We start from the raw sequence: 27237 nt of genomic DNA on the forward strand, positions 1-27237 counted from the left end.
ATAGCCTACCAACCAAAAAAAGTCCAGGACCAGATGGATTCACAGCTGAATTCTACCAGAGGTACAAGGAGGAGCTGGTACCATTCCTTCTGAAATGATTCCAATCAATAGGAAAAGAGGGAATCCTCCCTAACTCATTTTATGAGGCCAACATCATCCTGATACTAAAGCCTGGCAAAGACACAACAAAAAAAGAAAATTTTAGGCCAATATACCTGACAAACATCGATGCAAAAATCCTCAATAAAATACTGGCAAACCGGATTTAGCAGCACATCAAAAAGTTTATCCACCATGATCAAGTGGGCTTCCTCCCTGGGATGCAAGGCTGGTTCAACATATGTAAATCAATTAATATAACCCAGCATATAAACAGTACCAAAGACAAAAACCACATGATTATCTCAATAGATACAGAAAAGGCCTTTGACAAAATTCAACAACCCTTCATGCCAAAAACTCTCAATAAATTCGGTATTGACGGAGCGTATCTCAAAATAATAAGAGCTATTTATGACAAATCCACAGCCAATATCATACTGAATGGGCAAAAACTGGAAGCATTCCCCTTAAAAACTGGTACAAAACAGGGATGCCCTCTCTCAGCACTCCTATTCAACATAGAGTTGGAACTTCTGGCCAGGGCAATCAGGCAACAGAAAGAAATAAAGGGTATTCAGTTAAGAAAAGAAGAAGTCAAATTGTCCCTGTTTGCAGATGACATGATGATCTATTTAGAAAACCCCATCATCTCAGCCCAAAATCTCCTCAAGCTGATAAGCAACTTCAGCAAAGTCTCAGGATACAAAATCAATGTGCAAAAATCACAAACATTCTTATACACCAATAACAGACAGACAGAGAGACAAATCATGAATGAACTCCCATTCACAATTGCTTCAAAGAGAATAAAATACCTAGGAATCCACCTTACAAGGGATGTGAAGGACCTCTTCAAGGAGAACTACAAACCACTGCTCAGTGAAATAAAAGAGGACACAAACAAATGGAAGAACATTCCATGCTCATGGAGAGGAAGAATCAATATCGTGAAAATGGTCATACTGCCCAAGGTAATTCATAGATTCAATGCCATCCCCATTAAGCTACCAATGACTTTCTTCACAGAATTAGAAAAGCCTACTTTAAAGTTCATATGGAACCAAAAAAAGAGCCTGCGTTGCCAAGACAATCCTAAGCCAAAAGAACAAAGCTGGAGGCATCACACTACCTGACTTCGAACTATACTACAAGGATACAGTAACCAAAGCAAGATACTGGTATCAAAACAGATATATAGACCAATGGAACAGAACAGAGTCCTCAGAAATAATACCTCACATCTACAACCATTTGATCTTTGACAAACCTGACAAAAACAAGAAATGGGGAAAGGATTCCCTATTTAATAAATGGTGCTGGGAAAACTGGCTATGAATAGCCATGAATAGAAAGCTGAAACTGGATCCCTTCCTTACTCCTTATACAAAAATTAATTCAAGATGGATTAGAGACTTAAATGTTAGGCCTAAAACCATAAAAACCCTAGAAGAAAACCTAGGCAATATCATTCAGGACATAGGCATGGGCAAGGACTTCATATCTAAAACACCAAAAGCAATGGCAACAAAAGCCAAAATTGACAAATGGGATCTAATTAAACTAAAGAGCTTCTGCACAGCAACAGAAACTACCATCAGAGTCAACAGGCAACCTATAGAATGGGAGAAAAATTTTGCAATCTACTCATCTGACAAAATGCTAACATCCAGAACATACAAAGAACTCAAACAAATTTACGAGAAAAAAACAAACAACCGCATCAAAAAGTGGGTGAAGGATATGAACAGACACTTCTCAAAAGAAGACATTTATGCAGCCAACAGACACATGAAAAAAATGCTCAGCATCACTAGTCATCAGAGAAGCAAATCAAAACCACAATGAGATACCATCTCACACCAGTTAGAACGGCAATCATTAAAAAGTCAGGAAACAACAGGTGCTGGAGAGGATGTGGAGAAATAGGAACACTTTTACACTGTTGGTGGGACTGTAAACTAGTTCAACCATTGTGGAAGACAGTGTGGTGATTCCTCAAGCATCTAGAACTAGAAATACCATTTGACCCAGCCATCCCATTACTGGGTATATACCCAAAGGATTATAAATCATGCTGCTATAAAGACACATGGACACGTATGTTTATTGCGGCACTATTCACAATAGCAAAGACTTGGAACCAACCCAAATGTCAATCAATGACAGACTGGATTAAGAAAATGTGGCACATATACACCATGGAATACTATGCAGCCATAAAAAAGGATGAGTTCGTGTCCTTTGTAGGGACATGGATGCAGCTGGATGGAAACCATCATCCTCAGCAAACTGTCACAAGAACAGAAAACCAAATGCCACATGTTCTCACTCATAGGTGGGAATTGAACAATGAGATCACTTAGACACAGGATGGGGAACATCACACACCGGGGCCTGTTGTGGGGTGGTGGGAGGGGAGAGGGATAGCATTAGGCAATATACCTAATGTAAATGATGAGTTAATGGGTGCAGCACACCAACATGGCACATGAACACATATATAATAAACCTGCACATTGTGCACATGTACCCTAGAACATAAAGTATAAAAAAAAAAACTTGTAAATAAACTACCACTTATAAAGAAAATTTTAAAAAATAATAAAAAAAGAAAGAAAATCTACATGGTGTGAAGGTCTATTAGGACTCCCCAACCAACCTTCCCATGAAATGTCATTTCTCAGTTGGGATTGAAAAAACTCACCTCACAATAAGCTGTAGAGGTTTTTCCTCTTCCATGGCCTCAGTTAACACAACTAGTGCATTATTGCTAACAATTTTGGAGAAGTTGGAGTTTAATTTTTCAAATAAAAAAGGGGAAGCAAAAAAAAAAAAAAAAACCACTATCACGACAGATATACAAATATCAATGTAAAAACACAGGAACTATGAAAAAGCAAGGAAATACAACACCTTCAAAGGAAAACAGTAATTCCCTAGCAAAATATCTCAAACAAAAGAAAAAAATCACATAATCCTGAAAACACAATTCAAAACTGTGAAGCTAAAGAAGCTCAGTGAAAGACAAAAAAAATTACAAATAAAAATAGAAGGAAGTCAGAAAAACAATTTGGGATATAAATGAGAAATTTATGAATGATACAGATATCAGAGAAAAGAAACAGGCAAGAATTCTGGAACTGAAGAATTCCTTGAATGAAATACAAAACACACTTGAAGGCTTCAATAACAGACTAGACCAAGCAGAAGAATCTCAGAAATTGAAGACCAGTCCTTTAAAATGATTCAGTCAGAATTTTTAAAAAAAGAACAGGGCATACATGATATGTGAGTTACCAAAAAGTGACCAAATATATGAATTACCAGTACAACTAAGGTGAAGAGGAAAGAAAGTGACACAAAAACCTACTTAACAAAATGATAGATAAAAACTTCTCAAGTCTTGAAAAATATTTAGACAAGATACAGATGGCCCACGGATCCCCAATAAGACACAATGCAAAAAGATATTCTCCATGGCACATTATAGTCAAACTGTCTAAAGTGAATCACAATGAGGAAATTCTAAAACCAGCAAGAGAAACGCATCTAATCACTTATAAATGAGCCCACATCAGACTAACAGTGAACTTCTCTTCAGAAACTTTATATACCAAGAGTGATTGGGAGTATATATTTGAGGTACAAAAGGGAGAAAAAAAGGCGGGCTAAGAAACCATAACCAATAATATTATTCTTCATACATAAAAAATAAATAAATTCTCTCACAGACAAGCCAAACCTGAGGGAATTCAAAACTACACCACTATTGCAAGAAATGCTCAAGGGAGTCTTAAATCTGGAAGTGAAAGGACAGCAGTTACCATGATGAAAACACATGAAAATATAAAACTCATTGAAAAAAGCAAACATAAAAATGAAAAAAAAAAACTCAAATTGGTACCACCACAGAAAATCAGCAAACCACAAGGACAATAAAAGAAAAAGAAAGGAATAAAGAATATACAAAACCACCAGAAAACAATTAACAATTCGACAAGAAAAATAACTCACATATCAATAATACACCTGAACGTTAATAAATAAAATTCTCAAATTAAAAGATACAGATTGACTGAATGGATTTTTAAAAACATGACCTAACTATATGCTTCCTACAAGAAATCGATTTGATTTCCTTGTATTTTGTTGAGGTCTTTTTCTTTCCCATCTATGTTCATCAGGAATGTTGTCCTGTAGTTTTCTTTTTATGTTATGTCCGTGTCTGGTTTTGGTAACAAAGTAATGTTGGCCTTTTACAATGCATTAGTGATAATTGCCATCTCTTCAGTTTTTAAAAATACTTGGGGAAGATTGGTATTAATTCTTCATACATTTGGTCGAATTCCACAGTGAACCCATCTGATCCTGGGCTTTTCTTTGACGAAAGAATTTTTATTTATTTTAAGTTCTGAGATACATGTGTAGGATGTGCAGGTATGTTACACACGTAAATGGGTGCCATGGTGGTTTGCTGTACCTATCAACCCGTCACCTAGGTATTAAGTTTAGCATGCATTAGCTATTTTTCCTGATTCTCTCCCTCCCCTGACACCCCCAACAGACCACAGTGTGTGTTGTTCTCTTCCCTGTGTCCATGTGTTCTCCTTGTTCAGCTCCCATTTGTAAGTGAGAACACGCGGTGTTTGTTTTTTTGTTCCTGTATTAGTTTGCTGAGGTTAATGGCTTCCAGCTCCATCCATGTCCCTACAAAGGACATGATCTCATTCCTTTTTATGGCTGCATCATATTCCATGGTATATATGTACCACATTTTCTTTATCCAGCCTATCATTGATGGGCATTTGGGTTGATTCCACATCTTTGCTATTGTGCTGTAATGAACATACATGTGTATGTATCTTTATAACAGAATGATTTTTATTCCTTTGGGTATATACCCTGTAATGGGATTGCTGAGTCAAATGGTATTTCTGGTCTGGTTTTAGGTCTTTGAGGAATTGCCACTCTGTCTTCCATAATGGTTGAACTAATTTACATTCCCACCAACAGTGTAAAAGGGTTCCTATGTCTCTACAGCCTCACCAGGAGTCTTGGTTTTTGATTTTTGTTTGTTTGTTTTGAGATTAAGTTTCCATCTCATCATTTTTATTAAGAGTTTCTCTAACTAACAGATGTTGAATTTTTACAAGTTCTTTATTGGTACCTGTTGCTTTATTTTAAAAAGTTATTTTAAAATCACGTGGAAAATGACATACATATATATGTGTATATATATGTGTGTGTGTATGTGTATATATATATATATAGGCAGAAGACAGACTAGGGCAGAAGACCTAGTTTGTGTGTGTGTGTGTATATATATGTGTGTGTATATGTGTGTGTGTGTGTGATAGAGTGTGGGTGTGTCTGTATGTATGTATTATCCAGATAGACAGGTAACAGTCCTTTGGTTATTATCTCTTTTCTGTCTGTGTGTGTGTGCGTGTGTGTGTGTGTGTGTGTGTGTGTGTGTGTGTGTGTGTATTATCTAGATAGGTAGGTAGGTAGGTAGGTAGGTAGGTAGGTAGGTAGGTAGATAGATAGATAACTGTCCTTTGGTACCTTGAATAAAGCAAAAACTTTATCTTTTTGATTTTCCACAATATTTATGTTTTTAAATTTTTTCCAATTTTTATTTTAGGTTCCAGGGCACATGTGCAGGTTTGTTACATGGGTAAATTGTATGTCATGGGGATTTACATAGTACCCAATATATAGTTTTTCAATCCTTACTCTTCTATCATCCTCCACCCTCCAGTAGGCCACGGTGTCTATTGTTCCTTTCTTTGTGCCCATGTGTACTCAGTGTTTAGCTCCCACTTATAAGAGAGAACATGCAGTATTTGGTTTTCTGTTCCTGAGTTAATTGGCTCAGAATAATGACCTCCAGTAGCTCCATTTATGTTGCTGCAAAGGACATGATTTCATAAGTTTTATGGCTGCATAGTATTCCATGGAATGTATGTATCACACTTTATTTATCCAGTCCACTGTTGATGGGGATGTAGGTTGACTCCATTTCTTTGCTATTGTGAACAGTGTCACAATGAACATAGACACGTATGTGTCTTTATGGTAGAAAGCCTTATATTCCTTTGGGTATATACCCAGTAATGGGATTTCTGGGTATAATGGTAGTTCTGTTCTCAGCTCTTTGAGAAATCTTGAAACTGCTCTCCACAGTGGGTAAACTAATCTACACTGCAACCAGCAATGGATAAGTGTTCCCTTTCTCCACAACCTTGCCTCTTGTTGTTGTTTGTTTGTATGTTTTTTGTTTACGTGACAGAGTCTCACTCTGTTGCCCAGACTGGAGTACAATGGCACGATCTCAGCTCACTGCAACCTCCGTTTCCTGGGTTCAAGCAATTCTCCTGCCTCAGTTTCCTGAGTAGCTGGGATTACAGGGACGTGCCACCACGCCCGGCTAACTTTTGTATTTTTAGTAGAAACGGGGCTTCACCATGTTGGTCAGGCTGGTCTGGAACTCCTGACCTCGTGATCCAACAACTTCATCCTCCCAAAGTGCTGGGATTACAAGCGTGAGCCACCGCGCCCAGCCTGTTTTTTAGTTTTTGGTTTTGCTTTGTTTTGTTTTGTTTTGCTTTTTAACTTTTCATTAACAGCCATTCTGATCAGTGTGAGGTGGTATCTCATTGTGTGTTTGATTTGCATTTGTCTAATGATTAGTAATGTTGAGCATCTTTTCACATGCTTGTTGGCCATGTGCAGGTCTTCTTTTGAGAAGTGTCTTTTCATGTCCTTTGCCCATTTTTTAATGGGGTTGTTTGTTTTTGCTCATTAATTTATTTAAGTTTCTTACACAATCTGGATATTAGATCTTTGTCAGATGCATAATTTGCAAATGTTTTCTCCCATTCTGTAGGATGGCTGTTTACTCTGTTGATAGTTTCTTTTGCTGTGTAGAAGCTCTTTAGTTAGATGTCACTTGCCAATTTTTGTTTTTGTTGCAATTGCTTTTAGAATCTTTGTCATGAAGTCTTTGCCAGGGCTTATGTACACGATGGCATTTCCTAGGTTTTCTTCTAGGATTTTTACAGTTTTGCATTTTACATTTAACTCCTTAATCCATCTTGAGTTGATTTTTGTATGTTTGAAATTTGTTAACGTCTAGTTTATAATTTTTTTTCAATTATGATTCATGTTTTTGGTGTCCTAAGAAATCACTCTTCTTCCAAATGTTGTGAAGATTTTCTTTGTTTTCATAAAGAAATAATTAATTTTTAAAATTGTTTTATTTTCTTCCATGTATGAGCTTGGAAATTGTATATTTATTATTCTTATTTTAGTGATACACTAAAAATTACTATATACATCCCTGATTTGTTAAAATATAAATTTGTAACTTTACAATTTCCTTAACTTTAGAATTGAGAACTTTAAACCATATTAACACAATACACACTTTCCAAAATTAGCAGTATTACTGATGCAGTTCTAGTTTTATAAATAATCTAAATAAGAGACAGCATTACTTTTAGGTCAATATTCGCCTAGACTTTTCCCAAACTTTTATCCCATATACTGAACTTCATTAACTGTTATATCTTTGTTCTTTGTTTCTCCTTGAGAAAAAAATTTTATATACTTTCCTTAGTGCTGTTCTGCTGAAATTCAATCAATCAGTTTTTGTTGTGCAGAAATTTTCTACTTTTTAAAGAGAACTTTATGAACCTAGGTTGGCAATTATTTTCTTGCAGCACTTTGAAACATCTTTCTAATCTTCTTGTTTCCAATTTGATCTTCTAAGGTAACACGTCTCCCTTGCCCCTTGCTGCATTTGAGATTCTGTTCATTCAGGTTGGTTTTACTAATTTCACAAAAACATGTCTAGATGTGATTTTCATTGCATTCATTTTACTTGGGGTTCTTAGAGCTTCTAAAATATGTGAATTGATGTATTTTCTCTTCAAATATTGCTTCTGCCCTAGTCTCTTTCTGTCTTTAGGACTCCAATGATCCATATTTATATTAGAATTTCAGACCTATTTACGATGCCCCATATATCTCTTAGGAACTTTTCTGTATTTTCTATTATTTTGTCCCCTTATTATTCAGAGTAAATATTTTCTTCCGTTACAGTATTCTCTCAAAGAAAAGGACTTTCAGAATGATAGTTTAAAGAGCTCACCAGATCCTCTTTCTAGTACAACCCACCATTATTTGGTTAAAAAAAAAAATATATATATATATATATGTAAAAAAAAAAAAAGAAAAAAAGAAAAAAAAAAACATTCATTGTATCTGGAAACTGTCCTAAGGGCCCAGGGCAAATAAAAATGTATTTATTCCATTACCTCCCACCATATACAAAAATCAACTCAAGGTAAGTTAAAGACTTAAATGTGAGACCTGAAGCTATAAAAATACTAGAAGAAAACCTAGGAAAACTTCTTCTGGACTTTGGTCTAAGCAAAGAAATTATAATTAAGATCTCAAAAGTACAAGCAATAAAAACAAAACAGACAAATGGGACTTAATTAAATTCAAAAGCTTCTGGGCCAGGCGCGTGGTTCATGCCTATAAACCCAGCACTTTGGGAGGCCGAGGCAGGCAGATCACAAGGGCAGGAGTTCAAGACCAGCCTGACCAACATGGTGAAATCCTGTCTCTACTGAAAACACAAAAATTAGCTGGAAATGGTGGCGCACACCTATAATCCCTGCTACTCAGAAGGCCGAGGCAGGAGAATCACTTGAACCAGGGAGGCAGAGATTGTAGTGAGCCGAGATCACACCACTGCACTCCAGCCTTGGCGACAGAGTGAGACTCTGTCTCAAAAAGGCAAAAAGAAACAAAAAAAAAAAAGCTTCTGCACAGCAAGAGAAAAAAATCAACAGAGTGAACAGACAACCTGTCGAATAGGAGAAAATATTTGTAAACTACACATCTGACTGATAAACAGAATTTACAAGGAACTCTAACATCTCAACAAAATAACAATAATGATAAGTTCATTAAAAAGTGGACAAAGAACAAGAACCATCATTTTTCAAAAGAAGACATACACGGCCAAAAAGCATATGAAAAAATGCCCAACATCACTAATCATCAGAGAAATACAAATGAAAACCACAATGAGATATCACCTTATACTAGTCAGAATGGTTATTACTAAAACATCAAAAAAAAAAAAAATGAAAAAAGAAAAAAACAGATGTTGATGAGGTTGTAGAGGAAAAGGCAATGCTTGTACACTGTTGATGGAAATGTAAATTTGTATAAACTTTATGGATTGCAGTATGGAGATTTCAAAAATAGAACTACTGTTCAAGCCAGCAATCACACTACTGAGAATATACATGAAAGAAAAGAAAAGAAAAGAAATCATTACATTAAAAAGATCCCTGCACTTGTATGTTTATTGCAGCACTATTCACAACAGCAAAGATAAGGAATCAGTGTACATGTCCATCAATGGATGAACAGATTTTTGAAAATGTGGTGTGTGTGTATACGTGCACACACACACACACACATACAAACAAACAGCAGAATACTATTCAGTCATAAAAAAGAGGGAAATCATGTCTTTTGCAACAACCTGGATAGGACTGGGGTCCATTAGGATTAAGTGAAACAACTCAAAAACAAAAAGTCAAATACTGTGTGTTCTCATTTATACGTGGAAGGTAAATAATGAGTACACATGGACATAGAGTGTGGAATAATAGATACTGGAGACCCAGAGGGTGGGAGGGAAGTTTGAGATGAGAAGTTTCTTAATGGGTACAATGTGCATTATTCCCATGATGGTAACACACACACACACACACACACACACAAAAAAAAAAAAAAAAAAAAAAAAAAAACAGATTTCACCATTATGTAATACATGCATGTAAGAAAACTACACTTATACTCCTTAAATTTGTATACATTTTTTAAATAAATACTTATTTAAGACAATCTATTAAATCTTGGTAAGAATAGTCAGCATCTATGGCACCTCAGTCACAAGCTATTCCCATCCTGTCCCCTCCCAACTCAGTTGTCTGAATCTCCACTCTAGATAGGCATAGTCAAAAACACACAGTTTCCTCTCACCCTTGCTCTCAGTATAGGGCTACAGATTCACCCACAGAGGGGCAGGCCCCTAGCTTAGTATTGCAGAGGCTCTATTCCAGGAAGACAGAGCTAAAAGACTGGGGCTTCCTTCCCCCAATCAGCCCCAACTTGTAGAGCAGAAGGTGTGGCAGGCCAAGAATAGGAGACCCAATTGCCCATACCCCAATTCACTCAAACAGTGAATGTTCTACAACAGAAGAGGCGAGGTGAGATGATCAGGGGCTACCATACCCAGCCAGCACCCTACTTGCAAAGTAGGGGTATCATTCTGGCAGAAAGCAGACTATAGTCTCTATCACAAGCTCCACTACAGTTGTGCAAGATCATGCTGAGAGGGAGAGGCCTTATGAACAGAGAGTTCAAAAGTTCTACCCAAGGAGACTGATTTTATCTGGAACAAGGCATGAGGAAATTCACGGCTAAGGACATTGTCAAAAACAATGGAAATCTGGAGAGTGATCAGCTAAGAAAATGGTAATTTTATAAGACTGGTAGCAACAAGCAAAATAGTAGATCAGCTAGCAAAAAAATCAAACAAAGAGACAGCTAAGAGACCTCTGGGAGTCTGAGAATGCCCCAAAGATTGGCAAAATCCTAATCCTGCTAAGAGGTCCAACTTTAATTTAGACTATGCCACAATGTATGTGCTACATTATTGGTTAAAAAAAAAAAGGAAAAACTAGGTAGCAAATAGTGAATTAGCAGAGGCTAAAAATTGAGTGAGATATCAACAGAATTAGACCAACCAAAGCTTAATGATATCAGGGAACTAGACAATCAAAGAGAACCCAGTTAAAGCTCTAGTTATCCCAGATAGCAACAGAGACTGCACACCTGATGGAGAAGTGACATCAGTGGCTACACACTGCAGGAAAAATAGGTTTCACTGAACTATTACAGCCAATTCGCTAAACTACTAAAAACACCCAAGACAGAAAAACGCAAAAGGTGGAGAACGAATCTGTATTCAAAGTTAATACAAAAATTAGCTAAAATGTCCAATCTCAAAAAAAGTTATAACACATACAAGGAAATAGGAAAGTGTGACTTATACAAATGAAAAAGAAGATACAATAGAAAACAGCCTTTTGAACGGGCCTACATGTCAAACGTAGGAAACAAAGATTTTAAATCAGCTAGTATAAACATATTCAAAAAACTAAAGAAAAACATTTTTTAAAATGTAAGATAATGTCTCATCTAACAGCGATATCAGTAAAGAGATAGAAATTATTTTTGAAAAACAAAAATTCTGGAATTGAAAAGTATAATAACCATAATAAAAAGCTTACTTGAGGCTGGGCATGGTGGCTCATGCCTGTAATCCCAGCACTTTGGGAGGCCAAGGTGGATGGATCATGAGGTCAGGAGATCAAGGCTATTCTGGCCAACAGGGTGAAAACCCATCTCTACTAAATACAAAAAATTAGCAGGGGTGTGTGGCACGCACCCTTAGTCCCAGCTACTCTGGAGGCTGAGGCAGGGGAATCACTTGAACCTGGGAGGCAGAGGTCGCAGTGAGCGGAGACCATGCCACTGCACTCCAGTGCACCCCAGCCTGGTGACAAAAAAAAAAAAAAAAAAAAGAAACTCACTTGAAAGACCCAGTAGTGAGGTTTGAGTTGGCAGAAGAAAGAATCCACAAACTCGAAGATAATCAACAGATATGATGCAATCTGATGGAGAGAGAGATAAAATAAAGATAAACACTGACTCAGAGAAATGTAGTTTATTGACAGACATGTAAAGGTAAGAACAGAAGAAAAAGGAGAGAAAGAAGAGAAAAATATTGAAATAAATAATAGCTAAAAACTTCTAAATTTGAAAAAAAATTAGCCTACATATCCAAAGAAGGTCAATGAACTAGGCCTATGTTACAATGCTACAGTCTTTGTGAGTGAGTGTATTTTGAGTTCATTCAGACTCCTAGGGCTTAGCCCTCTAAGTATCCCAATTGTGAAATATTTACCAGAGCTCTTTCTCTTCAGTGGGCCTATGAGCTCTCCTTATGAATCAGAAAACACCTCAGGAGAAAAGTAGTGCCAAATGTCAGAATTGCCACTCTGTACTTGCCTCCCAAACAAAACAAAATACTTGAACCCTCCTGTCCTTGCTGCCTAGAGGTAGCTCTCTGAAACCTTCAAACATATTTTTAAAAATATGTCCTCATCAGCTTTTCTAAATTGTACCAGTATAAGGTTTACTCTACAAAACACTAGTCCAACACTCACAAAAGCAGAAACTGTTTCTCTTCCTTTAATGGGAATTGCCACAAGTTTGCCAAATTTATTAATCTTCTCTAAGGAAGACCAAACTATAGTCTAACATTTTATCATTATAGGTTCCCCCAAAATAAGATATTCTATGATATGAACACATTCTTCACCCAAGTAAAGTACTAGAAATTAAACACATTCAATGCCCTTGAAAAAAACTTCCTAATGTTGACCATTGTTTATATTAGTCATATGTTACATATTAGCACTGTTTTCTTGGTGCATATGAATAAGTCAGCTTTACTTTTTAGAAAGATAATTTGTACTATTTGAATGTTCTGAAGAGCATAATAGACCTGGTGAATTTTGTCATTGTTTAAGACTGAATACAATCTCATTTCCTTATGCCCTTAGAGAGAACTACCTGAAAACAAATAACTATAAAACAACTTAATTTGCTACTTAAAATGATATGCTATCAAGTTAAAATCACTCTAAAGATAAGGAAACTATAAAGACTACAGGAATAACATATGAACAGTTAAAATGGGCTCATTATAAAGAATACTAACCCTCTTTCAATGCTATTTCAGGTAGACAAGCATTGAATAACTCTTAATTACTCAGATACTCAAGGAACATTACCTCACTTGTTTAGTGTCACCCACTTTTCCATAGCAAGTCCTCAAATAATTATCTCCAAAGCTGTATTTTATCTTTCAAATTGCTTTAAATATTCAATAGATCCATAGATAATAAAAAGTTATCATACTTCATATTTTCTCAGGAACTCAAGTTATATATCACACACACACACACACACACACACACACACACACAAAGCTGCACACAAAGCTAAGAATCACAAGGCCTCATTTAATTTTTTTTTTTTAAGAGATGAAGTCTTGCTCTTTCACCCAGACTGGAGTGAAGTGATGTGAACATGGCTCACTGCAGTCTTGGCCTCCCAGATTCCAGTGATTCTCCTGTCTCAGCCCTCTGTATTACTCCATTTTCACACTGCAGATAAAGACATACCTGAGACTGGGCAATTTACAGAAGAAAGAGGTTTAAAGGACTTACAGTTCCACATGGCTGGGGAAGCCTCACAATCATGGCGGAAGATGAAAGGCACATCTGACATGGTGGTAGACAAGGGAAAGGAGCTTGTCCAGGGAAACTCCACTTTACAAAACCATCAGATCTCACGAGACTTATTCATGATCACGAGACCAGCACAGGAAAGACCTGCCCCCGTGACTCAAATACCTCCCACCGGGTACCTCCCACAACACATGGGGATCCAAGATGACATCTGGGTGGGGACAGAGCCAAATAATATCATTCCGCCCCGGCCCCTCCAAATCTCATGTCCTCACATTTCAAAACCAATCATGCCTTCCCAACAGTCCCCCAAAGTCTCAACTCAAAAGTCCAAAGTCCAAAGTCTCATCTGAGACAAAGCAAGTCTCCTCCGCCTACGAGGCCTGTAAAAGCAAAAGGAAGTTAGTTACTTCCTAGATACAATGGGGGTCCAGACATTGAGTAAATACAGCCATTCCAAATGGGAGAAATTGGCCAAAACAAAGGGGCTACTGGCCCCATGCAAGTCTGAACTCCAACAGAGAAGTCAAATCTTAAAACTTCAAAATAGGAGCAACGTGAAGAAGAGGCGAGAATGACCCCCTGACCAACCAAAGTCCATGCGCCACTGCATCCAGCGTCCAGCGCCTACGTCTCGCCACCATTGCCACTGTCACCATGCCCAAGAGAAAGGCTGAAGGGGATGCTAAAGGAGATAAAGCCAAGGTGAAGGACGAATCACAGAGAAGATCTACGAGGTTGTCTGCTAAACCTGCTCCTCCAAAGCCAGAGCCCAAGCCTAAAAAGGCCCCTGCAAAGAAGGGAGAGAAGGTACCCAAAGGGAAAAAGGGAAAAGCTGATGCTGGCAAGGAGGGGAAAAGCCCTGCAGAAAATAGAGATGCCAAAACAGACCAGGCACAGAAAACTGAAGGTGCTGGAGATGCCAAGTGAAGTGTGTGTATTTTTGATAACTGTGTACTTCTGGTGACTGCACAGTTTGAAATACTATTTTTTATCAAGTTTTATAAAACTGCAGAATTTTACTTTCTTTTTAAAGCTATGTTGTTAGCACACAGAACACTTCGTTGTTGGTTTTGGGGGAAGGGGGATATGTCACTAATAGAATGTCTCCAAAGCTGGATTGATGTGGGGAAAACACCTTTCCCTTCTAGTTTTGGGAGACTTCCTCTTGGCTCCCAGGAGGAGGGATTCCCTGACTTTGACACACATGGCCACCTTGGCACAAAAGCCTTGTGCTATGGAAAAACAAATTCATTTCTATGTTCTCTTCTCCCTTTCCATCTTTCAGCATAGACTTAACTCCCTTAAGCCCAGACAGCTACTGGGACCTGACCCCTAGTCATTGGTTACCAGTGTGTCAGGCAATCTGGACTTTCCAGTGATGCCGCTGAGATGGCAACTGTCAAAACAGCAGTGGTTCCATTTCTAGATTGTGGATCTTCAGATAAATTCTGCCATTTTCATTTCACTTCCTGAAAGTCAGGGTCGGCTTGTGAAAAGCTGTTAAACAACATGTTAAATGTGAAAGGTCAACCCTTATTCTAAACTTTCCCTCTTCAGGGCATCAGATGAAGACTTCATTGGGTTTTATAGTGGCTTTCTGATTTTCGGTAGTCCATTGAAGAAGGGAGTTTGAAAGTTGTTGTATACTGTCAACGATTGTCTGCCCATGTACTGCCTGAAATACCATGATTGTTTATAGAAAGTATCTTTAATAAAGCTGGATCGAGTTTGGCTTGGAAAAAATAAACAAAAACTCCAGAAGGATCTCCTTTGATTCCATGTCTCATATCCAGGTCATGCTGATGCAAGAGGTCGGCTCCCACGGCCTTGCACAGCTCTGCCCCGGTGGCTTTGTAGGGTAGAGCTCCCCTCATGGCTGCTCTCATGGACTGGCATAGAGTATCTGAGGCTTTTCCAGGTACACAGTGCAAGCTGTTCATGGATCTACCATGCTGGGGTCTGGAAGAGAAGACAGTAGCCCTCTTCTCACAGCTCCACTAGGCAGTGCTGTAGTAGGGATTATGTGCCGGGGTTCCAACCCCACATTTCCCTTCCACACTGCCCTAGCAGAAGTTCTCCACGATGGCCCCGCCTCTGCAGCAAGCACCCAGGCATTTCCATATATCCTCTGAAATCTAGGTGGAGGTTCCCAAACCTCAATTCTTGACTTCTCTGCACCCATACACTCAACACCACATGGAAGCTGCCAAGGCTTGGGGCTTGCACCCTCTGAAGCCACATCCTGAGCTCTTCATTGGCCCCTTTCAGCCATGGCTGGAGCAGCTGGGATGCAAAACCCCAAGTTCCTAGGCTGCACACCCCACAAGGACCCTGGGCCTGGCCCATGAAACCATGTTTTCCTCCTAGGCCACTGGGCCTGTGATGGGATGGGCTACTGCAAAAGTCTCTGATATGCCCTGGAGACATTTTCCCCATTGTTTGGAGGTTAACATTCAGCTCCTCATTACTTATGCAAATTTCTGCAGCCAGCTTGAATTTCTCCCCAGAAAATGGGATTTTCTTTCCTATTGCATTGTCAGCCTGCAAATTCTCCAAACTTTTATGTTCTACTTCCCTTATAAAACTGAATGCCTTTAATAGCACCCAAGTCACCTCTTGAATGCTTTGCTGCTTAAAAATTTCTTCTGACAGATATCCTAAAACATCTCTCTCAAGTTCAAAGCTCCACAAATCTCAAGGGGAGGAGCAACATGCCACCTGTCTCTTTGCTAAAACTTAACAAGAGTCACCTTTACTCCTGTTCAAAACAAGTTGCTCGTTTCCATCTGGGACCACCTCAGCCTAGACTTTATTGTCCATAATGCTATCAGCATTTTGGGCAAAGCCATTCAACAAGTTTATAGAATGTTCCAAACTCTCCCACATTTTCCTGTATTCTTTTGAGTCTTCCAAACTGTTCCAGCCCCTGCCTGTTACCCAGTTCCAAAGTCGCTTCAACATTTTTGTGTATCTACAGCAGTTCTCCACTCCTGGTACCAATTTGCTGTATTATTCTGTTTTCATGCTGCTGATAAAGATATACCCGAGACTGGGCAATTTACAAAAGAAAGAGGACAAGTCCACGTGGCTGGGGGAGCTTCACAGTCATGGCAGAAGGTGAAAGGCGTGTCTTACATGGTGGCAGACAAGAGAAGAGAGATTGTGCAGGGAAACTCAGCTTTATAAAGCCATCAGATCTCATGAGACTTATTCACTATCATAAGAACAGTACAGGAAAGACCTGCCCCCATGATTCAATTACCTCCCACCTGGTCCCTCCCACAACAGTGGGGATTCAAGATTAGATTTGGGTGGGGACACAGCCAAACCATATCACCCCCCAAGTAACTGGTATTACAGGCACATGCTACCACTCCCAGCTATTTTTTGTATTTTTTGTAGATATGGGGTTTCACTATGTTGCCCAGGCTGGTCTTGAACTTCTAAGCTCAGGCAATCCACCAGCCTTAGCCTCCCAAAGTGCTGGGATTACAGGCGTGAGCCATCATGCCCAGCCCTATTTAATTTATATGTAAAAAACATAAGGCAGAAATTATTATGGTTTCAGAAAACAAAGAAACTTGAAAATAGATACCTTATTTCTAAACTGTTTTACTGACATTCAAATGACTAATGTATTAGTAATAAACACAAACTAATTAGTAATTAGTAATAATTACAAACTAATGTATTAGTAATACGTTCAAGAAAAAAATAAAATATTCAGTCCATTTCTGCATTCTGACTTTGTAGAACTATCCACACAACTCAAAGAGTTAAAGAAAACAGAAAAACTACTTTTCTTCATAACTCCCAAAATTCATTTTCTCATATAGACAAAAGATCTGCGAATTAAACCAAGTCTTCTAATAGGTATAAAGGTTTATTTAGTTATAGGTTTTTACTTGCAGAACATCTCGGCCGGGCATGGTGGCTCACACCTGTAATCCCAGCACTTTAGAAGGCCAAGGCAGGTGGATCACGAGATCAGGAGTTCGAGACCAGCCTGGCCAACATGGTGAAACCCCATCTCTACCAAAAATACAAAAATTAGCCAGGCCTGATGGTACATGCCTGTAATCCCAGCTACTCAGGAAGCTGAAGCGGGAGAATCACTTGAACCCAGGAGGCAGAGGTTGCAGTGAGCTGAGATCGCACTACTGTACTCCAGCCTGGGTGACAGAGCAATATTCTGTCTCAAAAAATAAATAAATAAATAAATAAATAAATAAATAAATAAATAAATAAATCTCTGCCAATAGTCATCTTTGTGAAAAATACAGAAGTATGGAGCATTTAGTAACCTGTCCACAAATCAGAGTAAATTTGGTTAATAATAGAAACAGACCTCCTTTCCACTAGATGCAATAACTTTATTAATAGCTTCTCTCTACAAAGTTGTGGCCAATGTTTGTGGCCGATGTTTGTTTTCTTTATAATCTAATCTAGGTATTAAAAATAACTTCCTATTCAGGTAATAGCATATTTTACAATATGCACTTAGATAAGGAAGAAATGAAGATTTTAAAAATGCAGTAGAATATGAAATTACAAGCAGGGTAATTAAGGTCTCTAAGGTCTCTATTTGGTCTCCAAAGAGGGTTTAATCTCATTATTAAAAGTAATATTGAAGCAGGCATTGTCATCGTACAGTAAAATGGTCAGCTCTATGGAAGAAATGCATGAATCAAGAGTTTATACTAAAAGAATGGTAACAGAAACAACTTTCCTTCTGTTTGTATTGTACTAATCATAAAAATAAGGTATTATTGACTATCCTTTCTCTTTTCTACCATCCTCTTTTTTAAACAAATTAAAATCTCCTATTATAGTCTCGAGTTTCTGCTAATGAATTATCATGTCAGTTGTCACTCAATTATCACTTTCAACATTTAATCTAAACTATGTTCAGCACCTTGTTTTTTTCTTTCTTTGAAGTTCTTCCTTGAATTTTAAAGTCAAGTATTTTTCAAGAAGAGTAAGTTGATGGAAGATGGAGGCAAAGATTAAATCAGGGGAAATCATTGATCAAGGATGCTTGGAATTCTTATGAATACAAATAGGCTATCAAGGTTAATGAGGTTCAACTTGAGTTTAGAAGAAGGGAAAAGTGTACTTAGTATTTTCTATGCATATACAGATTTAAGGTCTTAGGTACAATTTAAAAGGTAAATTATGCAAACTCAAATGTAGCTTCCTTCCATTGTTTTTTTAAGAGCCATTTTTACTGTTTTTCTCTAATGTAAAACAACTGCTTGAAATACATATTCTGGATCAACAAAAACTAAAGCAATTAGTAAGATACAGCAAAGGTCCCATTAAATACTGACAAATCTTCCAGAAATGGATGTGCTTTTAAGAAATGACTAGAGAGCAAATATTAGCTTTAAAAAAAACATAAACTTTTTACAACATATTATTTCATTCAATAAATACTAATTAAGTACCTAGTATAGGTAAGACTGTGTGGGAACACACAAGGACACAGAGACAAAACTTGGTTCTTAACCCATTTATAATCTGAACAGGAATAGAAGCTTTAAATTCATGAGTGGCTCCCAGAATGCCACAACTCTGAATTATAACATCAGTGCATACTAGTAAGTGGCCCAGAGCAAAATCTGTGCACAGCAACATATCAAAAGAAAAATTAAACGTAAGACTGAGCATCAGAGCGAAAGCATAGAAGATTGCTGGAATGAGAAGAGATGTCAGTTCAACACACTCCAGGAATAAAGGGATAGAATCTAGCTGAAGTAAACAGTATCTCTGGTTAGAAGGACTCTGTAAAAAGGGAGGTAGGAGGTTGAGAAGTTCTACTAAAACTATGAACAAATAACCCTTAAGACATCATTATTCTCTGATTCTGTGTTCATTAAGCAATTTTTTGGTTACTAATTCTAAAGTCAGAAAATTAGGAGATTGGTGCCCTGCATAAAAGAATGATGTTTTCATATCTGTATAGGACTCCCACAGGGTAAACCAGTGAAGTGGTACTCTTTTGTATATTAGGTCAGTGCAAAAGTAATCTCGGTTTTTGCAATTACTTTTGCACTGACCTATACTTCTCTCTTTTGAGTTTCATTGTTAACATGAACCAGTCTCCTGGGTCACACACAGAAGACTCAAGTTTCCAGATATGAGGACAAGACCTTGAAACATGATGTCTCCACCAAGGTAAGGGCACCAAAGTTCACTCTGTCTTGGTGACAGTGCAGCTGGCTTTTTTCTGAGTCTCCTTTTCTACTTTATTTTGGCCCACTGTGCATTTTTTTATTATTATTATTATTATTATTATTTTTGAGATGGAGTCTCTGTCACCCTTCCTGGAGTTGCAGTGATGCAGTCTTGGCTCACTGCAACCTCCCCCCCAGGTTCAAGCAATTCTCCTGCCTCAGCCTCCCAAGTAGCTAGGATTACAGGCACCTGCCACCACACCTGACTAATTTTTGTATCTTTAGTAGAGATGGGGTTTCACCATGTTGTCCAGGCTTGTCTCGAACTCCTGACCTCAGGTGATCCACCTGCCTTGGCCTCTCAAAGTTCTGGGATTATAGGCAGTGAGCCACCATTCCTGGCCCCACTTTGAAATGTCTAACAAAACATACCCAGATTACTTCAAGAGACTGTGAGAAAGGTGCCATAAGTATATTAGTGATATGGACAAAAGGATTATTCAGAAAGAAGAACGATCACTTACAGCTGATATAATCCAAAAAGACTTCATGGTGGAAAAAGTTTAGGATTTCCACAAAAAGAAAAGACATGCAAAGTTGTTTACAGAAACAATGAACAACTGGAACAAAGGAAAAAAATGGTGGAACTGAGTAGGGAAGTTTAGGAAAAAAGGAATTATTTGACAAGACCACATATGAGGTTCTGTAGGAGAGGTGTCAGAAAATGAAGGTTAAAAAGAAAGACATTAATGATTAAGTCAAAAGAACTGTTACTATATATATGTTCTTGGGCCTGACCAATGATCTCATTTTGTGCATCTTTTTTATTCATATTTGGTCTCTGAAAAGCAACTAAAGAAGAGTAATCGGTCTTTTTTAATAGAATGTATAAGGCAACATCTTCATACTACCCAATATTCTCTAAAAATAAAGCAGAGACTAAATTTCAGGAAAAAATTTCAATTGTTAGAGGTTACAATCTAGTAATCTATAACCTAATATCTCACAAAGTCTGCATGAGACATCACTTTGAGTATAGCTTGGGAAAAAAGATATTCAAATGGCCTCCAAAAGGTGTCATAAGAACATTAGTGATACGGACAGCACACTTGTTCTACCTTAACAGTTCTTTTACAATGAAAAATAAAGCATAATCAGAAGTGTCACTAAGTCAGAAACAGTTGCAAATTTAGTTAACTATTTTATTCTTTGAAAAAAGAAAATCAGAAAAAATAAGACTAGTTAATGTTAATGTCTTACAGGGATAAACACTGTCTTTGTGATGTCCTTTGCAATGGCAACTGGAAAAAAAAAACTTTCATTCTCAAAAAGAAATTTATTCTTAGAAGCAAGACAAACTCAAAGAACTTTCTGCATCAATTTTATTTTTATTTACTTATTTTTTAGAGACAGAGTCTTACTGTGTCGCCTAGGCTGGGATGCAGTGGCACAATCACAGCTCGCTGGAGCCTTGAACTCCTGGCTCAAGCAATCTTCTCACCTCATTCTCCTGAGTAGCCGAGACTACAGGCACAAGCCACTGCTCCCAGCCTGCATCAATTTTAGATCCACTGTGAGAAACAAGGAATCGACTGCATTTGTGTTCTTTGCTATGTTGCCAGCACCTAGAACAGTGTCTGGCATGTAACAGGCAGTCAATAATATTTGATGTGTTGTGAAAACCTTTCCTCCAATTGTTTTTCACACCCAAACTCTATACAACTAAACCAAACTAACCCAAGAGGACTCAAATTCTTCCCCTAACCCATATGAAATTGAAAAAGGACTATTCAGTTAGGACAAGGAGAAAGCCAGGAATCTTGAATAAGAGCATTATTAGGCTATTATAAATAATTTTTTTAGTGCTCACATATTTGAGATTTTTTCCAATTCATACCATTATGGCAAGTGAAAAGAAACAATATGAAGGAAGGAAAGAAGGGAGGGAGGACCAACGTGTGGTTATGAACATAAAGCAAAGGGATTTTTCTACCTTTTAGATCTAACCAGCATAGTTTTTTTTTTTTTTAAATACGTGACTTCAGCAAAATAATCATATTTTAGCATTTTCATCAGCAAGATCAAGGGCTAAAATAAAACCCATAAAGCAAACTTTAAAAGTTGTATAATTACCATTGCTCTGAGACAATTTCAAATAAGTCTTTATTAAACATGCAGAGGGCTTTGTAAAGAGTATGTCAATATTTCATTATCTTTACAATCTGAATCTTGAACTAAATTTAAAAGACATTTTCTACTGATGTGCTGACAAGATGAAAGAGAAACGCAGACGAGTAACATTAAATATTTCCTTTGGGTTATATAAAATTAGGTGCTTTTAACACCAATTTTCTACCTTTCATTTTAATTTTGGAAATACTTCAAATGAGAATAAAACTTCACTCATAAAAACAGATACAGGGATGATTGATACATATCTATTTCCAAATGTGTCATCCATGTTTAATCTAATTTGCATAATTGTAATTTGAATTAAACCATTTCCTTTTATGGGGTCCTTTCCTTTGATTTTTAATATACACCGATAATTACCTCATCTATGCTAGATAAAAGCAGGAAATGGTAGCTGCCTAGTTATACTTCATTCATGGTTACCACATCATCCATGATTGCTACACAACTCTAAATTAATGGAGGCATCGCAATTCCACCTCATGCCGAACAACTAGAGGTCTGAAAACCTTTATGGTTCCAAAGAAGAATTATCAGTAACACCTTTTCACTATGCATTATGCAAGTTTCACCCACAAAATAAATAATAATTCACTGTTCTCTCAAAAGAAAAAAGGTCCCTTCTGTCTGCAGAAAGGGTTCAATTGCTATTAGAACAAAAATATTTTCAAATTTAAAAATAGTAAAGGATTTCTCTGTGAAATAATAAAGGAAAATAATCCAGGTTCCTAGCTTTGGGGTCCTGAATGAAAGAGAACTGAATACATAGGAATTTCTACATATAGGTAAATTAGCCATTAATATAACTTTATATTATCAATGCTCAAACTAGAGTTCATAAAATAATACATCTTCATATTAAAATTTCATTAAGCAATTCCATGAGATAAAATTAAAATATTTCAAATATGGCTTAAAAAGAGCAAACTCACCTCTACTTGTGATGCCAAATGTGCTTTCTCCTTGTCTTTTCTCTCCATGCACCGTTTCACTTCCTCTAACTCAGATGCCACTGCACTGAAGTTCAGCTGCACTCTCAAATCTGACATTTGCTTCTCCAGGTCCTGTTTTTCCCGCTCAACCCCTTAAAAGACAAAATGTAAGGCTCAACAGTTGTTCTTTATTCACAGAAGAATGTACTTTCAAATAGTACTGAGACCTGATGTTTCAATATTCTAGCTATCATAATCTATTTACTGACACTGTTATTCAACAGACTTTGCCAGCCTGTTGTTTCAAGTTTTATAGCTTTCAAAAACATATACGTTGCTATGTCATCAAACATTATTCCAGTTTGACACTAAAATTTAAAATGTTACCTGATTTCTACTGCAATTTATTTCAAGAAAATCATACACATTTTTTAAATTTTATTTATTTATTTATTTATTTATTTTTAATTTATTATACTTTAAGTTCTAGGGTACATGTGCATAACGTGCAGGTTTGTTACATATGTATACTTGTGCCATGTTGGTGTGCTGCACCCATCAACTCGTCAGCACCCATCAATTCATCATTTATATCAGGTATAACTCCCAATGCAAGCCCTCCCCCCTCCCCCCTCCCCATGATAGGCCCCAGTGTGTGATGTTCCCCTTCCCGAGTCCAAGTGATCTCATTGTTCAGTTCCCACCTATGAGTGAGAACATGCGGTGTTTGGTTTTCTGTTCTTGTGATAGTTTGCTAAGAATGATGGTTTCCAGCTGCATCCATGTCCCTACAAAGGACGCAAACTCATCCTTTTTTATGGCTACATAGTATTCCATGGTGTATATGTGCCACATTTTCTTAATCCAGTCTGTCACAGATGGACATTTGGGTTGATTCCAAGTCTTTGCTATTGTGAATAGTGTCACATCCCTACATTAACTCCAAACAGTAAAACAAAAATACAAAAAGAGTTTTCAACGAAGCCACTTCATCCACAAAATAATTTTCTTGCAACATAAACAACAAATGATGCTATTAAATCTCTGATAGTGTATGGCTGACCAATTTACTAATCCTTACTAATCTGGAGATTACAACCTGAAATTAATATATCATTTAACAATATAAATTGACTTAGTATTTAAATCAACGTGAAATACTTGATCTATGATACACAGGGGACCTTCTTCTAATATAAGGACAAATAACATAAAAGTTCATTCTCAATGAGCTTACATCCTGATGTGATTTGGCTCTGTCCCTACCCAAATCTCATCTTGAATTGTAGCTCCCATAATTTCCACATGTTGTGGGAAGGACAAAATGGGAGGCAATTGAATCATGGGGGCAGCTCTTTCCCATGCTGTTCTCGTGATAGTGAATAAGTCCCATGAGATCTGAGGGTTTTATAAAGGAGAATTCCCCTACACAAACTCTCTTCCCTGCCACCATGTAAGACATGCCTTTGCTTCTCCTTTGCCTTCCATCATGATTGTGAGGCCTCTCCAGACATGTGGTACTGTGAGTCCATTAAACCTCTTTCCTTTACAAATTACCCAGTCTCGAGTATGTCTTTATTAGCAGTATGAGAACAGACTAATACATATCCCAAGAATAGAGACAAAATATAAATTACTTTATGGAGTCTAAAATGTCAACAATTGGAACATGTACTGTCATTTAAAAACTACTATCTTTCTAGTGGTTTCCTTTCCAGAAAAAAAAAAAAAAAGGGAATGAAAGAAGAAAACACTAACAAATTAAATTTATACATCATTCGTAAAATACATTCCAACTTCAGAACACTAGTGTTCAAAACTGTATATATTAGAAGCGAAGACATATGGGCATTTCAATAGGATGATGAGAGCACTGATAGATACATGTGGATTATACAGAAACAGTACAAACAGTAAAAGGGATTATCTCTGTCTCAGTGAGGAACTAAGGTAGGAAGAACTGAGAACTAAGTCAGACTTAAAGAATGAATACAAAATTTCACCAAGCAAAGGAGAAGGAGCTGGGGTGTTTTTAGGGAAGGCACACACCCAGCATACAAGTACAAAACTGAATTTAACATTCAGGTAACTGCACACACAGTAGTTTTAAGTAGCCAATACGTCTCATATGTTATGAGGGCGGAAGGGAGTGTCAACAGAGTTATGTGTTGCTAGGAAACTTAGAATTTATCCTACAAACCAAGCATCAGCAAACATTTTCTATAAAGTATCAGATAACAAATATCTCAGCTGTATGATTTCTGTCACAACTACTCAATTCAACCATTGTATCGCAAAAGTAGCCTAGACATTGCATAAACGAATGGAAGTAGCTGTGTTCCAATAAAGTTTATTTACAAAAACAGGTGGCCGTCTGGATTTGGCCCATGAGCCCTCCTTTCCCTACTTCTGATAGGTATTCAACCTACAGATGTACATATTTATCTATTTGTAAATGTATTTATTTTATAAATATATGTATTTCATTTTATATATGTGTATATTTGTGTGCATATAACGTCTCAATAATATGTATATATTGATACGTTTCTTGATATATATATGGATGCAACATTAGAATGAATATATATTATATAAAATATGAAGGCATGTATGTATACATATATGTATGCTTTATGAAACATATATATTTGATATGGAGACATATTTTGGTATGTTTACATATATATATACTAGTAAAGATAAATATACACACACATCTATACATACATACACATGTAGTATACGTAATGAAACATTTCCCAAAGTTACAATATTTAAAACAAAAAGTATAAAATATAAACAGCATTACAAACACTCGATTTTAGAGAATGCTTGGTCAGTATAGGATAGCAGTTAAGATCTCAAGTTTGGGGGGAAAAAAAATTGTAGTCTCCTACTTCCCTCATGTGTGATCTTGGGCAAGTAACTCAACCTCCTTATTCTCGGGTCCTTTTTTTAATCATTAATATAGAAATAAGAAATAATAATAGTGTCCTTTAGTAGTAGAAAAGAAAATAGATTTCAGAGAGGCCAGAATAGGTAAGACAAGAGAGTGCTACATGTCCTATACTGGCCCAAGCATGCTTAAGCTTGGGGAGTGGGAATAAGAAAGAGAATGTTGCAAATTCAAGAGATATTAGGATGTATAAATAGGCGTGAGGTAGAAACTAATTATATGGAGGAGAGAATAAATAATTTCTATGTTCTTTGCATTTTAGACTTGGATGTCTGGATGGAGGATGATGCCATACACTGAGAAAGGAAAGGAAAAACATGTTTTGAGGAGATAATGAATTCAGCTGTGTATCAACATGCATTCTGAGGAACAGCATACAGAGATAACCAATGAGCAACTCCATCTGGAGGGGCAAAGGTTAGGAGAGCAAATAGAGCTAGATTTAGGAATTATCACCTATAGGTGATAATTTTTAATCAATTCCCAGGCAGAAATACTAAGTAACAAAAGCCATGAATAGGATAGTAGGCAAAATCAACATTTAAAAGACACACTGAACACAGCAAAAAGATTCCAATACAAAGAATGTAAATAACTAAGGCAGAAGAATTAGGAAAGGCAAGGAGCATGGAAGTCAGAGGAAGACTTTCAAGAAGGAAAAAGAAATAAGCAAGTAACAGCAAAATAAGTAATGAAATGATAACCTTGGAATTGACAGAGGAGATTGCTAGCAAACCATGCAAAGTCAATTTTACAAATAGAGGTGGAACCCATTTTGCAGTGGGCAGAGGAAGAAATACCAGCTGAAAATGTGATAAGTATGATTTCTACTGTAGAACTGTCTTTAAATAATTTAAGTATTCTGTAAAGAATGAAAAACTCTACAATTGTTAAAAGGTGAAGAAGTCCATTATCACATATACAAAAAAACTTCCAAAATTTTTTTTGTACCTGATAAGTAGCTAAGAAGAGCTCAATATTTTTAGTCCTCAAAGACTTACAACAAAAATAATTATATTTTATGAAGTATCAAAACATATAACAAATGTGTTGGTCTTTTTTCCAACAATTCTCATGTGCATCTTTATGAAATTTGATGAAGAAGCTAACAGCTTAGGATTGTTTAAAAATAAGTGATATTCTGGGTCAAATGATACATTATATCACACGGAACTTAATGAAACTTAATGGCATACAAATAAAAATATGCTAAGGTTTGGATATAGTTTATTTGTCCTCACCAAACCTCATGGTGAAATATTATCCCAACTATGGCTGTTAGGAGATGGCGCATAGTGGGAGGTGTTTGGGTCACGGAGACAGGTCCCTCATGAACGGCTTGGTGCCCTTATTGCAGTAGTGAGTGAGTTCTTGCTCTCCTGAGGCTAGATTGGTTCTCAAGGGAATTGATTAGTTCAGACAAGAGTGAGCTGTCAGAACTCCATGACATCCCTTGAATT

General features: G+C 37.0%; 1 protein-coding gene and 1 pseudogene across 2 annotated transcripts in view; one reads left to right on the plus strand and one right to left on the minus strand.

The window, feature by feature from the left end:
- The window catches only part of CEP128 (centrosomal protein 128), a 460860-nt gene that overhangs the window by 327779 nt on the left and 105844 nt on the right, over positions 1-27237 (minus strand). For both annotated transcript variants that reach the window (XM_030931469.1, XM_030931470.1), the window contains one exon: positions 22819-22970. In XM_030931469.1, the coding sequence (XP_030787329.1) occupies positions 22819-22970 (152 nt within the window). The remainder of the gene's footprint in view (positions 1-22818; positions 22971-27237) is intronic.
- LOC104663335 lies at positions 14172-14444 on the plus strand (annotated as a pseudogene).

The sequence above is a fragment of the Rhinopithecus roxellana genome, chromosome 5, assembly GCF_007565055.1.
Source record: "Rhinopithecus roxellana isolate Shanxi Qingling chromosome 5, ASM756505v1, whole genome shotgun sequence".
Lineage (NCBI taxonomy): Eukaryota > Metazoa > Chordata > Mammalia > Primates > Cercopithecidae > Rhinopithecus > Rhinopithecus roxellana.